Here is a 15,959-nt window from a genome sequence, read left to right as displayed (position 1 = left end):
TGGCAACAAATCTAAAAACATAAATGAAATGGGCAAATTCCTTGAAAGACATAAACCATTAGCATTCAGTAAAAATTTTTTAACAGGAATATCCCTAAAACTTAAAAAAATTTTTTGAATGTATTTGAATTTATAGTTAAAATCATCCCATAAAGAAGACTTTAACCCCAGACGGCTTCATAAGTGAATTCTACCAAACACTTAAGGAAGTGTTTTCTTCAGTGTTTCTTAATGAAGAAATACTATCAATTTTATACAAACCTTTACAGAAAGGTTTAGAAACCTCATTAGAAAATGAGGGAGCATTTCCCAACTCATTCTATGAAGTCAGCATCACTTTGATACTAAAACAAGACAAAACATTACAAGAATGAAAACTATAAATAATACTCCTTATTAATACAGACCCCAAAATCTTCAAAAGAATATGTAAAAGGGATCTGTGTATCCACATATGTGTAGAAAGGATAATAGATTATGACAACAAAAAGGCATTTGACAAAATTCAGCACCTATTCATGATAAAAACTCTCAGCAAACAGAACTAGGTCTCAACCATGTCAGTTATCTACAAAAGCCTATATCTTACCTCAGACGAAAGGGTGAAGGACTAAATGATTTCCCACAAGATCAGGAGCAAGGCAAGGATGTTATTCTCACTACCTCTGCTCTGCATGAGGGCCAAGCAGGTGCACCATAGCTCGAAAAAGGGATAAAAGGCTTTCAAGGAGGAAGGGAAGCAGTGAGGCTGTTTCAACTTGCTTGTGATACGTTGTCTATGTAGAAAATCTTAAGGAAACTACAAAAATAGCTGTTAGAGGGGTGCCTGGGTGGTTCAGTTGGTTCGGTGACCAACTCTTGATTTTGGCTGGGGTCATGATCTCAGGGTCATGGGATCGATCCCTGCGTTTAGCCCCGTGTCGGGCTCTGAGCTAAAACGTAGAGCTTGAGATTCTCTCTCTCCATCTCCCTCTGCCCCTCCCCCTGCTTGCACTCTGTCTCTCGTTGTAAAAAAAAAAAAGAGAAAAAGAAAAATAGCTGTTAGAACTAATAAGTGGATTTAGCAAAGTTGTAGGATAAAAAGGTAATTAAAAAATTGTATTTCTATATACTACTAACAAAGAGTTGGACAATAAAATATTAAAGTAGCATTTACAAAAGCATTAAATATATGAAATACTTATAGGTAAATTTAGCAAAATGTGTGCAAGGCCTGTATACTGAAAACTATAAAAATAGAATTGAGAGAAATTAATAAAGACATAAATGTAGAGACAAATCATATTCATGGATTGGAAATTTTTTTAAAAGATTTTTATTTATTTATTCCTGAGAGACACACAGAGAGAGGCAGAGACACAGGCAGAGGGAGAAGCAGGCTCCATGCAGGGAGCTGGATGTAGGACTTGATCCTGGGACCCCGGGGTCACGACCTAAGCCCAAGACAGACGCTCAACCACTGAGCCACCCAGGTGTTCCTGGAAAATTTAATATTGCTAACAAATCAGTTATACCCAAAGTAATCTATAGTTCAGTATGATCCCAATCAAAAGTTCGATAGATATTTTTGGGTAGAAATTGACAACCTGATTCTAAAATTTATATGGAAATTCAAAGGATCTAGAGTGGTCAAAATGATTTTGAAAAGGAGCAAATTTGGAGGACTTACTACTACCTGATTTTGAGATTTGCTAGAGAGCTGCAATAATAAACACGGTATGGAATCAGCACAGGACAGACATACAGACCAATGAGACAGAGTTGGGAAAGTAGAAATAGACCTACATTTTTATAAACAACTGATTTTCAATAAAAGTGCCAAGGTAGTTTAATGGGAAAGGTGACTATTTTCTGCAAATGGTGCTGGAACACTTGGACATCATATGCAAAAATAAGAGCCTTGGGGATCCCTGGGTGGCGCAGCGGTTTGGCGCCCGCCTTCGGCCCAGGGCCCGATCCTGGAGTCCCGGGGTCGAGTCCTGCGTCAGGCTCCCAGCATGGAGCCTGCTTCTCCCTCTGCCTGTGTCTCTGCCTGTCTCTCTCTCTCACTCTCATAAATAAATAAAAATAAAATCTTTAGAAAAAAATAAGAGCCTTGACTATTATCTCACACCAAATACAAAAATTAACTCAAAGTGGATCATACATATATATGTAAGGGCTAAAAGTATAACACTTTTGAAAGACCTGAAAGAAAATATTTGTGACCTTGGTTTAGGCATAATTTCCAAGACAGGACACAAAACTCATAAAAGAAAAAGTAATAAATCAGACTCTATCAAAATGGAAAAGGTTTGCTTTTTACAAAATACTGATGAGCAGATTGAAAGGTGAGTCCAAGATGGGGAGCGTATTCCCCGAGTATCTGGTAAAGAACTTGTGTATGGAATATATGGAGCACAAGTCAATGACATGAAGATGGCCCAGTTGTTCAGAATTGGCAAAAGACTCAGAGAGGTATCTTACTAAAGAAGATAAACAAAAGGCCATAACTTATTAACATCTCGTGAGCTTTTAGGAGCAGATACTTTGCCAAAGAAGAAGTATCAGAGGCTCAGCTTCATTAGTCATCAGGGTAATTAATGCAAATCAAAGCTCCTGGGAGATACCACAGTGGACCCGCCAGCACGGGCACTGTTGAGAAGACTGCCGAGAACCTCAGGTCTGGAGGGGGCACGGGGCTCGGTACAGGGCTGTGCCCGCGGAGTGCCAAGCGGCACAGCCACTCCGGGAAGTGGTTTGTCAGCTCCTTGTAAAGTCAAAGACAGACTTACTGTCCAACCTACCGATCCCACTCCTGCGGATATGCCTGAGAGAAATGAAAACATAGGGTTACAAAAGGCTGGTACGGGAATGTTAATAGCAGCTTTATTCATAATAACTCCAAATGGAAAAAAATGTAATAGCCTCCATTTTGTGAATGGACAAGCAAATTTTGGTGGAATTTGGCTCAGCAATATGAATGAATGGGTAAAAACAAAGCATTATGCCAAATGCAAGAAGCCAGACATAAAAGAATATATATATTTTATGATTCTAGGTATATGAAATTATAGAGTAAAACTACAGCACAGAAAGCAGATGAGGAGGTGTGAGGGGGTTGGACTGAGGAGAGGGGCGGACAGGAGGTGCTTTGGGGGAGCTGGAACAGCCCGCATCATGACCTGACCGCGGCGTGTACAGTTATCTAAATTCATGGAATTGTACACTTAAAAATGAGTGATTGCTATCCACGCCAGTTGATTCTCACTACAAAAGGGCACAAAAATCTGAACAGATATATTACTCGGGATCCAACAGAATGCACGCCAAAGCACATCAGTACACACGCAAGGAAGTTCACAACAGCTTTATTCATGATATCCCCAAACTATCAACGGTCAAATCAAATCATCAGTAAAATGGAAAAATAAACTGTGGCATGTTCTTAGGATGGCTTAGGATCCAGCCACGAAAGTGAGTGAACTACAGACACAGAAAACAACAGGGCTAAAATTTAGAGGTATCTCCTTGGATGAAAAAAAAAAACTGACGTATAGCAATCATGTTCTATAATTCCACTTATACGAAGTCCAAATAATACACACAGCCAAACTAAAATGTGTAGAGATACACGTGTAGGTGATAAAAGTGTAAATAAACACAAGAAAAGTGGTTTCAAATGAAGCCAGTGGAACCTTCCTGGGAGGGAGGGCAGTGATTGCGGAGGTGCCTGCAACGTTGTTCCTTGACTGGGTGGCAAGTATATAGATGCTCATTTATAAGTCATCAAGCTGTTACATTATAGAGTTTTTCTGTGGATCTATTACATTTCACAAGATAAAAGCATTTAAAATAATACATTCTCATGTCTTGCAGAACTCACTGGCTCTGGTTTTGTGAGAGTTTTTTGGATTAATCACCGCCTATGCAATGTTGGCACATAAATGCACACACTACGTCCATAAGTGAAGATCAGCATTGATTGTTCCTGGAAAAAGGGGACTGAGAAATAATAATAAAAGAAAAATTCTATTATTTAGCCAGTTAAAAAGATAAAGAATAAAAATACTGAAAAGCTAAATGACAAACAAATGCGAAAACAAGTAATTAGAATCAGCTAAGTTAACTGAAGTCAGTACTCTAGGAGACTGGATTTCAAATGTTAATAAATACTAAATATTAAAATGAAATTTAAAGCTAAAAGGGAAAATATTCTTCACTTCATACATGATTACCGTTATAATCGGTTTGAGCCTTTATCTCTGGGCTCTGGTTCCCTGTCTTCAGAATCCTAGCAGTGATGTGTCCCGCATGGAGGTGCTACACTGGTCCCTGAGAAAGTATGTGGCACATGGCGGGCTCTGTGATGTTCGAAGTCACTCCTCCTTCCCCAACAACCTGTCTAAAGTCATTGCTCACTGGAGTGTTGCTCCTTTCCAGTGTGGGTCCCCTGAGCAACCTCTGAGCACCCAAATCACCCCACTGTGGCCCACAGCTGCTCATCCCAGGGGGTGCCTCTGGCTGTGCCGCGTGGCTGGGAGGGAAGGGGCTTCACAGGTGACTCTGGCAGGGGTTGGGAGAAAGGATTCCACAGGAAAGCAACAGAGGCAGCTTTCAAAATGTGTGTGGGTCATTTCAGTTCACACCCCGGGTTATGGGTGTCAGAAACCACTTCAGGTGCAGAGAGGCCCTCCCCGTGAGAGAGGGATGGTTATGCGGTCACCCTAAAAGGAAGCTCTGTGTAACAGGGACCACAGAGGCGCCTGGGTGGCCCAGTTGGTTAAGCGTCTGCTTTCGGCTCAGGTCATGGTCCAAGGATCCAGGGGTCCTGGGACGGAGCCCAGCAGGGAGCCTGCTTCTCCCTCTCCCTTTGCCCCTTCCCACTGCTCATGCTCGCTTGCTCTCTCTCTCTCTCCCCCAGACAAATAAAATCTTAAAAAAAAAATAACAGGGACCACAGCCTGCTGCCCTTCCTTCCTGCAGATAGAGACGGAAGACAGGCGACTATGTGCTGAGCGCCAGGCAGCAAACAGGAGAGATTATAATACTTGCAATAACACCACGATGGGGTAGGACCCTTCTACCTGCACCCCAAGTGCTCCCGAACCCCCCACATGCCTTGTCTCCTCAACCCAGTCTTCACGGGGCAGTGTTCCTCCAAAATACACACCACAGTATCCTCCTGCCCTTCTAGGGTCTCCCAACCCTCAGGATGAATTCCAAACTGGCGCAGCTCAGGACCCTTTCTGGCAGGTCACCTGCTCTCTGCCCTCAACATTTTTGGAGGTGTAGACGGTCCAAGCTCCCTTCTGCTGTCTTTGCTTTTCCTCCTGCTGCCTGCCCCCACCTCCCTCCCAGCTCCTCCTGCCCTCCCTCCCTAGCACCCACCTACTCCTTCCCTCCCTCCGTCCCTCCCTCCCAGCTCCTCCCTCCCTGCCTGGCTCCCCCTTCCCGTCCCCCACCTCCCTCTCTCCCACCCTGCTCCCACCTCCCTCCTTCCCTAGTACCCATTCTCTCCCTCCCTCCCTCCCTAGCACCCACCCACCCCCACTCCCTCCCTTCCTCCCTCCCTCCCACCTCCCTCCTAGACAGCCTTCCCTTACCTCAACACCAGGTGGGTGCCTCCTCTGCCTGCTGGCCTGGTGCATTCTTCCAATGAGCAGAACCAGATACTTAGACTCTGTCACAGGACAGAGTGTCCCAGGGTCAGTGCTGGCCACCTATTCATTCATTCACTCACTCATTCCACGCAGCCAGGGCAGGATCACAGGACAGAGTGTCCCAGGGTCAGTGCTGGCCACCTATTCATTCATTCACTCACTCATTCCACGCAGCCAGGGCAGGACTGAATCCTGATGGGGAGGAGCGAGGGATCAGTTGGACCTGGAGCCTGCCTGCCCTGAGCAGCTAATCTGATGGGGAGGACAGACCTTTAGACCACCAGGAGTTCCCACCTGTTAGGGGGGGCCTCTGCGAGGGGCTGGGGGCAGGGAGGAGGGGAAGCAGGGAGGGAGGCTGGTGTCTGGTGAGGGGAGGGAGGTCAAGGGGAAAGGAGGTTGGGCACGGAGCCTGGGTTTGAACCCTGACTCCACAAGTCACTGGCTAATTCATAGAAAGCCTGTGTGAGAATTACAGGGCCACACGACTCAGGGTCTGGTGCAAGGACTACAAAAGAAAACCCATGCAAAGCACTCCACGGTGTCTGCAGGACAGCAGGCAGCCAACGAAAGTTGGTGAGGTGAAGCTAAGATCTGAGGAACAAGAAGGCAGGAGCCAGGTGAGGATGCGGCAAGGGACACCTGCAGCAGGAAGAGGGAACAGCACGTGCAAAGGCCCCGTGGCAGGAAGAGGTACGATCAGTTTAAGGAACAAGGTGGTGCTCAGGGGCATGGAAGTGTCTGGCCAGAGGTTGGTGGGGGCGGGGCACGAAGGAGAGCGGAGGCCAGATCTCAAACCAAAAACCTAAACCTAAACCGCAGCACCCGCCCCCCGGGCCTCCTCCCCAGGATCCGAGGATCCGGGGATCCGGGGATCCGGGCGGAGGAAGAGCCACCGTCGTCAGTTCACTTCCGCCCCCAGGCCTAATCAATCTGGCTGGCGCCCGCAGGGGAATGGAGAGGCTGCTCCCTCCTTCTCCACGGAGGTGGCTGCAAACCTCGTCTCCCTGGAAACCGGAATAATCATTGGAAGTAAGCTCATGGCAACTCCGCTCACGCGCGTGGGTGCCACGTTATTATACAAGCTGATTTACACACTGTCCTTTTAGAGCCTGTGCACCATGCGTGTGAAAGGAGGCTCACTATGCCCACTTTCCGGGCAAGTCATCCGCCGAGGAGCGGGACGGACGAGGAGGTTCGGCTGATGTTCTAAAATCTGCGCTCGGCGCTAAAAATACGGCGAGAGCCGCTGCTTCCCCGCCCGGCGCCCGCGGACGCGGCTCGGGTCGGTCCCACGCACATGTCCAGGGAGCCGCACCGAGGGCCTTCGAGTTGCGTTTACGGGGCCGGGGGTCCGTGGCTGCGGGGGCTCCTGCGCGCGGGCTCGCTGCCCCCCCCGGGGCGCCTCGGGGGCTCGCGTCCGCCTCGCCGGGCGCTCGGGCAGGAAGGGGCGCCGCCCGCGAGCTGGGGGAGCCGGGGTGGGCGGCGGGGCCGGCGGGGGCTGCGCGGCGCCCTGCGCCCCCGATGCGCCCCCCCCGGCCCCCGCGCCCCCCGCGCCCCCCGCGCCCGCCCCCCTGGATGCGGCGCCAGCTTGTTCAGCGCCGCGGCCGGCGGCTCCCGGCTCCCGGCTCCCGGGCTCCAGGCCGCAGCCGCAGCGGGGTGCGGGCGAGCCGCGGCGGCGCAGGCCCAGCCCCCCGGAGCCCCGCGCCGGGTCCACCCAGGGCCGGTCTCGGGCGGAGGCGGAGGGCCCGGGAGGCCGGGGAGGGCGCTGCCGCCCCCTGCCCCGCGCCGCCCCGCCCCGCCCCCAGGGCCTTCCGCGGCAGCCCCTGTCACGCGCCCGAGCCCCGGGAGGCCCGTCCTGACTGAGGTCCGCAGGGGCTCCGTGCGGGGCTGCGCCTGAGGCCGCCGCGGCTCCTCCCCGGCACCCCGCGCGCCCGGACTGCCCTCCCCGGCCCCCGCCCGGCCCGGCCTCCCGCACCGTCGCCCCCCCCCCGCAGGCCCAGCCCTTCCCCGGCTCCCCCCGCCCCCGCCCGCGCCCCACCCGGGCTCTCCCTTCCTGCGTCCTCCGCCTCCGCCTCCGCCGGCACCGGGCTCCCCCTCCTCTCCCGCGCCCGCAGGCTGAGTCCCTCCGGCTTCCAGGCCGCGGGCGGGCGGCGGGCGTGGGCCGCTCGCCGGGGAGGCGCAGGCTTAGGGGCCGGGGGGCGGGAGGGCCCGGGGGGCGCCCTGCGGGGGGGGGCGGGCGGCCGGGGCACGGGGCGCGGGGCGGGGAGACGCGGGGGGCGCTTCTCCCCGGGGGGGCGGCGGGCGGGCGTCCCGGGCCGCGGGGGCTGCGGCGGGGGAGGGCGGCGCCGGGCCGGGCGCGCGGGGCGGCGGGGAGGGGAGGGGCGGGGAGGGGCGGGGAGGGGCGCGGCGGGCTGGGGAGGGGGCGCGCGCCCCGCGGTCCTGCGCCGCAGCGGCTCCCGGCGCGGGAGGCGGAGGATGCGGACTCCGGCGGCGGCGGCGGCGGCGGCGGCGGCGCGGGCCGGGGAGGACGCGGGAGGATGAGGAGGAGGCCGGCGGTCCGGCCGCGCGGCGCCGGGAGGAGGCGCAGGCGGCGGGGGCGGCGGCGGGCGGCGGCGGGCGCGCGGGGCGCGGGCCGGCTCGGGCGCGGAGGATGAAGTGGAGCGTCCGCGGGGCCTGCGCCGCGCTCTCCTCCTGCCTGCTGCTCGCCTGCGCGCTCAGCGCCGCCGCCGTCGGCCTCAAGTGCTTCTCGCTGGGCTCGGAGCTGCGCGGGGAGCCGTTCCGGCTGGGGGCGGCCGCCGGCGCCTTCTACTCGGGGCTGCTGCTGGCCGCCGGCCTCTCGCTGCTCGGCGCCGCCCTGCTCTGCTGCGGGCCCCGGGACGCGCCGCTCGCGGGGCCGGCGCGGGGCCCGGGGCTCGGGGCGGCCGCGGCGCGCGCGGGGGCCGCGGAGGCCGCGCCCGGGGAGCCGGGGAACGGCGCGGGGCCCGCGGGGCCGGCGAAGAGCCACAACCTGCTCCTGCTCGGCGTCCTGGTCTTCATGCTCGGGGTCCTCAGCGCCTTCGCGGGCGCCGTGATCGACGGCGACACCGTGTCGCTCGTGGAACGCAAGTACTCGCACTACTGCCTGCCGCCCCGCGCGCCGCCCGCGCCCCCCGCGCCGCCCGCGCCGCCCGCGCCGCCCGCGCCCCCCGCGCCCCGCGCCCGCAGCGCCCTGGACAGCGCCACGTCCGCCAAGTGCCGCCAGCTCAAGGACTACCAGCGCGGCCTGGTGCTCTCCACCGTCTTCAACTCGCTCGAGTGCCTGCTCGGCCTGCTCAGCCTGCTGCTCGTCAAGAACTACCGCGCGTCGCAGGCTCGGCGCGGCCGGCGCGGCCGGAGGAGGGCGGCCCGGGCCCCGGCGCGGCCCCGCGGCGGCCCCGGGCTCCGCGCGCAGCCTGCGGCCTCCCGGGCGCGGCGGGGCCGGCGGGGGCGGCGGGGGCGGCGGCTGCAGCCGCGGCCGAGCGAGGCGTCCATCCTGGCGCCGGAGGAGTCGGACCTGGCCGCCCCCGGGGACTGCGCGGGCCTCGCGGCGCGCCACGCCGTGTCCTACATCAGCGTGGGCGTCCTGCACGCGCGGGACGAGGCGGGCGCGGAGGTGCGCTGCGGGGGGCACCCGTCGGTGGAGCTGCCGGGCTACGCGCCCTCGGACCCCGACCTCAACGCCTCCTACCCCTACTGCTGCCGGCCGCCGTGCGAGGAGGCGGGGCGCGCGTGGGAGCCGGGCCGGGCCTGCTGAGCGCCGGGCCACGCGGACCGCGGGCCGCGGGCCGCCGACCACGGGCCACGGGCCGCCGACCACGGGCCACCGGCCACCGGCCACCGACCACGGGCCACCGGCCACCGACCACCGACCACCGGCCTCGGCCCCCGCAGCGAGCAGGACCCGCGCGGCGCTGCACTCCCAGGGGCGCCCCGGCCCCGCTCGCGGACGCCCCCGCCGCCCGGCCCGCCCTCCGCTGTCACCATTTCTGTGTCTGGGAGGTTTCCCTTCTTTTCTGTGTCTGTTCGTACCCGGATTCCATTTTAAAGTTTACAATAAATGTCTCGGGGTTGCCTCGCCCCCAGCGCACTTCTCTGTGGCAAGTCCGGTCCAGGGTGAGAGCTCAGAGAGCCAGGGCGGCCTCCCGGGAGGAAGGGCCCAGGCTGCGCGGACGGACGGACGGACGGAGCAGCCGCTGCTTTAGGGACGGCTGACGCGAAACTGCGCCCAACAGCAACACTTTGTACACGGATGTGCCTGCTTTTGTTGATACTTTCTTACTGTAAAGCTCTCCATAAACGGTGAAAATGTTTGGTAAATTTATTGCGATTTAAAATTGGTTAGTTCCTTTATTAAATCAATTGCTATGTTATTGGAGATACTCATCCGGTTGGACTTAGCGGGTGTGTCGACACACAAATCGGTCTCCCGCGATTTGGTCAGACAAATGTTGAACTGGAGCAGTTGCGTGTAGCGCTGGGTGGTTGACTCCAACCAACCTCTTCCTAAAGCTAACTTTCAGACACTTCTTTTTTTGGAAGCTGGCGGTGGGGTTTCTACTGCAAAGCGGAGCTTATTTTTGGTTAATATATATGAACAAGCCAATCCTATTTTGGAAATTCACAGTCATAGTTTTTCTGGCAAAGACTATTTTCCTGTCGATTAATTCATTAATCCGGTGATTTTGCATATTACGGCATTTCATCTGAAACACACCCCTTAAATAGCCTTAATTGATGTGAAGGTCGTACTTTTACATCCTTGGGATATACATGTGTGTGCATACTTACACACACAATATGAAATGCATGCTAGGTGACAGCAAAATATGCTTCCATCCAGTCTGGTGGGCTGGCCGGGAGCCAGGCTGCCTCAGAGCCTTGGGGAGAAGGTAGTTCAACTGCATGTGCTGCAATCGTGGCACCAGACAGCAATGCTGGTAGTTCTTAAGGTGCTTGGAGCAGAGCCCCACCCTGGCTCGGCCTGAATAGTGTGCGCCTCCGGTGAAGGGAGATGAGGACACACCCGGTGCTCTGCCAGGAGTGAACACCACACAAAAACCTTTCAGGTGACAAAAGCTAAATAAGTTATGTGCAGTATCTTTATAGTGCATAGGGGTTCACTTCTAACTGTGGGAGGGTATCCGGATTTAGGGACGGAGGTGGAGTTTCCAGGTCTAGGCTCTGGGATGAGACTTCTTCTCAGCTCCCAGGCGTCTTGCACAAAGCCAGAGTTCCCAATTTCTTGACAGCCAAGGCCCCTATCCCAGCTGGGACCTGGCCAGCGGCCCGGCTGCACTGGGAGGCTACTAGAGAGAGGAGGTCCCACGTCCATGCAGAGGAGTGGAGACCTGTCACCGGTCAGCACTTGACCCACGGAGGTGGGTCAAAGGTGGCAAATCCATCGTGCCGATGCTTGGGCGATTACTGTGGAACATGGGGGATCTGATCAGAGGCAACGGGCCAGTGTTTCCTCCTTGTTATGTTGATGCTACCTGAGCAAAGAGGATGATTCATAGCCGGTTTAGTAGGCGCTCATCCACAGTGCTCTTCAGATATTGGCCCATATCTAGCCTCTGGACTCAGCCAGGCTGAGGGCGTGACCCAACTAGTCCCACCGCTGGTCCTCGCAGCCTGGCCCCTCTCATGCCCCTGCGCCACCAGCCCACTGGCCATCAACCTTATGCAGGAAATGTGATAAGCGGCAGTGAAAGTGGCTTTTTTTAAAAAAAAAATATTTTTTTTTTATTTATTCATGAGAGACAGAGAGAGGCAGAGGGAGAAGCAGACTCCACACAGGGAGCCCGATGTGGGACTTGATCCCGGGTCTCCAGGATCAGGCCCTGGGCTGAAGGCGGCCCTAAACCTCTGAGCCACCTGAGCTGCCCAAAAGTGGCTTTTAAGATGCTTTTCATCATCTACCTAAGTCAAATCAAGAAGGAATTGCCAGGTGTTTTCTGCTTCCTGAGCAGGGACGCTCTGCACTCCCGGAGCAGACATCTCATAGACAGCTGCGAGGCTGGACTCCCCCACCCCCACCCCCCACCGAACCTATACAGCAGAGGTGGCTAGGCCAGTGTACCCTGGGTGGGTGGGCACACGGCGGGAGGGCCACTGGGCAGGGACGACCTCCACAGAGCAAAATGCATGGACACAAGATGTCAGACTGTCCAGAATCCTTCTTGCTTTCTGAAATGTTCCATCTTACGTGATTTGCACAGCTTAAAATTTTATATGCCTTATGAATCTTTTAAATTTGCAATCAAAATCAGTGACCTCTCTAAAGTTTCAGAAATTTCTTGGGATAGAACAGAAGGCAAAAGGAGGAGGTGGTGGTGGGGAGAATGAGGTGGGGGGGTTAGGGTTAGGCTGGCGCAGGAGCCAGCCGGAGCATGGGGCCACCTGTGTGGTCATCCGGTCAGGGCAGCAGGGAGCATCTGGGGTGCGCAGACAGCTGCTTTTCCCCTGGCGAACTTCTATGTGACCAACAGACTAGGTGAGAGTTTTAAAGATGCAAGCATTTCTAAATCCACAAATATTGTTAACTCCACTTTAAAGAGGCTGATATAATAATGTGGGATACCAGGGTTTTATTTTTTAGAGTTTGTTAGAGGAAATAAAATCAAGTCTCCCTAAACTTCCATTGTTCCAAAGATCAGTACTCAGGGAAATGAGTGGGGAATTATGGAAGCTACTGAGCTTCCTTCAGAATAAGGGACCTCTCTTGCCCTGCTTGACGGGCACCTGCTTTGAGGCACTCACTTCTCATGCACTTCCTATAAGTTTTAGTTGTTTAAAGTTGATTCCTTGTGCTCCTTAGAAAATAATGTCAGTCCCTGGGACTTTCTTAAAATGGTCTTACTCTGCTTCTCAGAATAATAATGAACGCCTGGGCCTGGTGGAGGCCAGATGGGAGTTCGTGATTATGACAAAGTACCAGAATTAAACAAAACATGTTTTAGCGTTGTTACATGGCTCAATGCTGAGTTCGTAAGTTATGATTTTAAACATAAAGGTTGTTTATTTTTAAGGGAATATTTTAATTAAGATAACAAATGAGGTTGCCACCAAACCAGGCACGTTTACTTAGATGGATCAACAGGCCCTCCCAGGGTCTCAGATATCTTTCCTTTGTGAGAGGGAGTGGCAAATCTCAACCACACAGTTGAATTTTTGACTGAAATTCAATTAAGTAATCATTTCATTTAAAAAACCAGTCAGATAGCGTTTGTGATGAAGATCACACAGCTGGCGGTTAAACATTTTACTCCTGGCTGGTGTCATGACACAATACAGGCAGAGGCCTTGAACGTGCACACACACACACACACACACACACACACACGCATGAGTATAGGCACACGCACGCACACACAAACACAAATGCGTGTGCACACACCTGTATACGTGCATGCACACTATACATGTGTGCACATGTACGCACATACACGTGTGCACACACATGCACGGGCACACGTGCAAACGGGCAAACGGACACACATTGCCTCATGGGAAGTGTCTGAGGGTCAGGCCAGCAGCCCTGCCCGGGGTGTCCGGGGTTGTCTGAGTTGGAGAGGCCTGATTCTGTAGACCGGCAGGTCCCCTTGCAGTGTGGTAGGATTTGCACGTGGGGAGCATGTCTTGGAGGGCACCTGGCAGGTATGCACACTTTGTCACGTGCAGGGGGAGGAGACTGGGGTGGACCCTTGCCCTATGCGAGCACAGCACCGCAAGCCACGGGAGAACTGTGCTGGCACCGGTGCCTGTGGCGTGGGGCAGGCTGAGCCTTTAGGTGCTTGGGTGGGTCTGTGTGGTACAGATACTGCCACGGCTTGGTGGGTGCTGGCCTGTTTGGTCTCACCTTCGCGTCAACTCCACCGCTGAGCAAGGGCTGCCTGCATATTATTGCTCCAAAGCACTGATTTCTTATCAAGAAAGAAAATTAAATGACAGAGACCTTAAGAAAAGCGAATTCCATAAGAGTATGTATAAACCTCATATAGCTACAGTCCTCGTTCTTACATGAGATAGAGGCAGTAGTCTAATGCCAACTGGTTGACTTTCCAGATGATTCAATATCTGCTTGATTTGCCACTCTTTAACCCAGTGATTGACAGGAACAAAACACCCACAAAATGGGGAAAATTACCTTAGGAAAAGAGCATTCGTGAATTACTGTGTCCCCAGTCTGAATTCTTTAAGAACTTCCTGGGGTGGCAGGAGAAACCCCGGGGGTTCCCAGAGCTGTGTCTATAACAGTTGTCTGTTTAGGGGGAATCTATTTACACATGGAAGGTTCGTCTAGGGAAGGCCTGATGTCTGTTCTGCGTTTTTATCCGCCATTGATCCTCCACAGAATGTCAATAAAATGTCTTGTCACTTCAGGATCAATAAAATTTGTGTTCAAGCACAACACATTCCTTCAGACACACCAACAGCAGTGCTTTACTCCCAGTCTTGTCTTGGCCCTGAAGGCTGTGGCCGAGCAGGGCCAGATCTTGGGGGGATGCGAGAACCGTCCGGGGCCACCGAGACGCTGGCCCGCTCGGCCTCTGTCCCAGCGCTGCTGAGGGCGCCCGAGCCGTGACCAGCTCACCTGCCTTTGTCCCCGGCACACGGTCCCCGGATTCAGCCTTGAAGGCCTGGTGGCCCTTACCCTGACCCTAGCCACCGGCCAGTCCCCTGCGCGCGCTCCCGGGGCGGCCCTTCCCCAGAACACGGATGTCGCCGTCCTGCTCGGAAGCGCACTGCCAGGGCTGGTCTTTTCCCGAAGGGCAGCCAGATCTTGGGGAGGAGCCTTCAGGCCCTCCATGAGCCGCCGGGGCTGGCGACCCCGAGGAGAGGCTGCTAGCTGGGGGGCCTGTGACCAGGTGGTGCGGCAGACGCTGCCGGGTGCGGGCACAGCCCGAGAGCAGAGGGAGCGGCTGAAGCAGGGCGCGGGCTCCACGCTCCGGGCCGTCCCCGCGGCTCGAATTCGGTTCCCGTGGCTCCTGTCACAGAGCGCCGCAGACTGGATGGTTTCAAAGGGACAAATATTTACTCTCTCCCAGTCTGAGGCCAGAAGTCTGAGATCAAAGTGTTGGCAGGGTTGGTTCCTCCTGGAAACTCTGGGGAAGAGTCGAATCCAGACCCTTCCTCCGGCTTCTGGTGGCTGCCCGCGATCCTTGGTGTCCCTTGGCTTGTACACTCGATGTTCCAGTCACTGCTTCTCCTCTGCTCCGTGCGCCCTTCTCCGTGTCTTGCAAGGACGTTCTCATGGGATTTAGGTCCCACTGCAATCCAGCGTCTTCTGCTAATAAGGCCATGATCTGGGGGGACCGAAATTTGGGGGGACCATATTGAACCGGCGCAGAGCTCTGCTGAGGTTTGTGGTTTGCTCATTCTTTCCTGCAGGAAACATTTACGCCTCTCCGTAAGGGGTAGCTGCTGAGGACCTCAGAGGACGGGTACTCCCTCCCTGGGACGTGCTGTGCAAGGACGAAGCTGTTGGAGCCCTCATCAGACCACGGGTACTTACGGACCTAAATAGATCATCCAGATGAATATTCCAAAAAAAGCCGAAACATTAAAATTAATTGCCCAAGGGGAAAAACTTTCTGAAAATAAGTCATATTTGGTTTATTCGCAAATATTTTGAGATAACAGCTACAGCAACTGCATTATTTTGCAAATCCAGACGGGCATATGTCATTCTCCTCTCCGTGCAGGGTTGGGGCGGGAGGAGCCGCAGTGCCTGGGATGGGACGTTGGGGGGTGGGGGCTGCCAGTCCAGCTGGGAGACAAAGGTTTCAGGACTCCAGGAGGTTTTGGAAGTGACCTTATGTGACAGGGATTCCTCTAGGCCTCTGTGCCTCAGGCCACTTGCAGGACCTTGGGGCAGCCTCTGCTTATTCATCTTAGGAGCTTTCTTGCTGCCTACTGTCCCACCTCCCAGCCCTGGTCCACGCAGTTCTTTCTGTTCGTGCCCGTCCTCTGTCCCCTGACCCTGTGTCCCCTTGTTCTGGCTCAGCTAGGGCAGCTCTGCATTCCCACACTCGTCCTAGCAGACAGGTCCATGGGAGTCCCTCTCACCGTTTTGGTGTGACTTGGGTTATTTTTCCCTAAATGCACTTCTTTGGTTCTCCACTGTGGAGCTGCCCCAGCCATGAGCTGTGCTCGCCACTCACTGTGCTCCATCACTTCTCTCCCAACGCCATCCACTCCTGAGGCTGGGGAAGGAAGGCCCTAGCGGCTATCAGAGGCTTCGTCCTCAGTTGCCCAACCAGCAAGGGTTTCTGAAGACCGCAGGCCTGTCCCTGGGAC

At 54.9% G+C, this 15,959-nt stretch overlaps 1 protein-coding gene and 1 long non-coding RNA gene across 3 annotated transcripts; one reads left to right on the top strand and one right to left on the bottom strand.

Annotated features, from left to right (window-relative positions):
- Window positions 1-3,373: 3,373 nt before the first annotated feature.
- Window positions 3,374-6,999, bottom strand: LOC129510275 (uncharacterized). 2 transcript variants are annotated; one of them, XR_008664557.1, is made up of 3 exons: window positions 5,586-6,999; window positions 4,218-4,384; window positions 3,374-3,984 (listed from the first exon to the last, which is right to left on the bottom strand). It is a non-coding gene; the product is annotated as an uncharacterized LOC129510275 (long non-coding RNA). The 2 variants fall into 2 exon arrangements; XR_008664558.1 differs by having other exon boundaries at window positions 4,218-4,380.
- A 1,252-nt stretch (window positions 7,000-8,251) lies between these two features.
- TMEM271 (transmembrane protein 271) lies at window positions 8,252-10,035 on the top strand. The gene has a single exon (XM_055326581.1). It carries the CDS (start codon window positions 8,293-8,295, stop codon window positions 9,412-9,414), a length of 1,122 nt encoding a protein of 373 aa, XP_055182556.1. The 5' UTR covers window positions 8,252-8,292; the 3' UTR covers window positions 9,415-10,035.
- Window positions 10,036-15,959: the final 5,924 nt, after the last annotated feature.

Source organism: Nyctereutes procyonoides, unplaced genomic scaffold (genome assembly GCF_905146905.1).
Source record: "Nyctereutes procyonoides isolate TBG_1078 unplaced genomic scaffold, NYPRO_anot_genome, whole genome shotgun sequence".
In the NCBI taxonomy this organism is placed as follows: domain Eukaryota; kingdom Metazoa; phylum Chordata; class Mammalia; order Carnivora; family Canidae; genus Nyctereutes; species Nyctereutes procyonoides.
The sequence above is the reverse complement of the archived record's forward strand: the minus strand, read 5'-3'. Positions and strand labels throughout refer to the sequence as shown.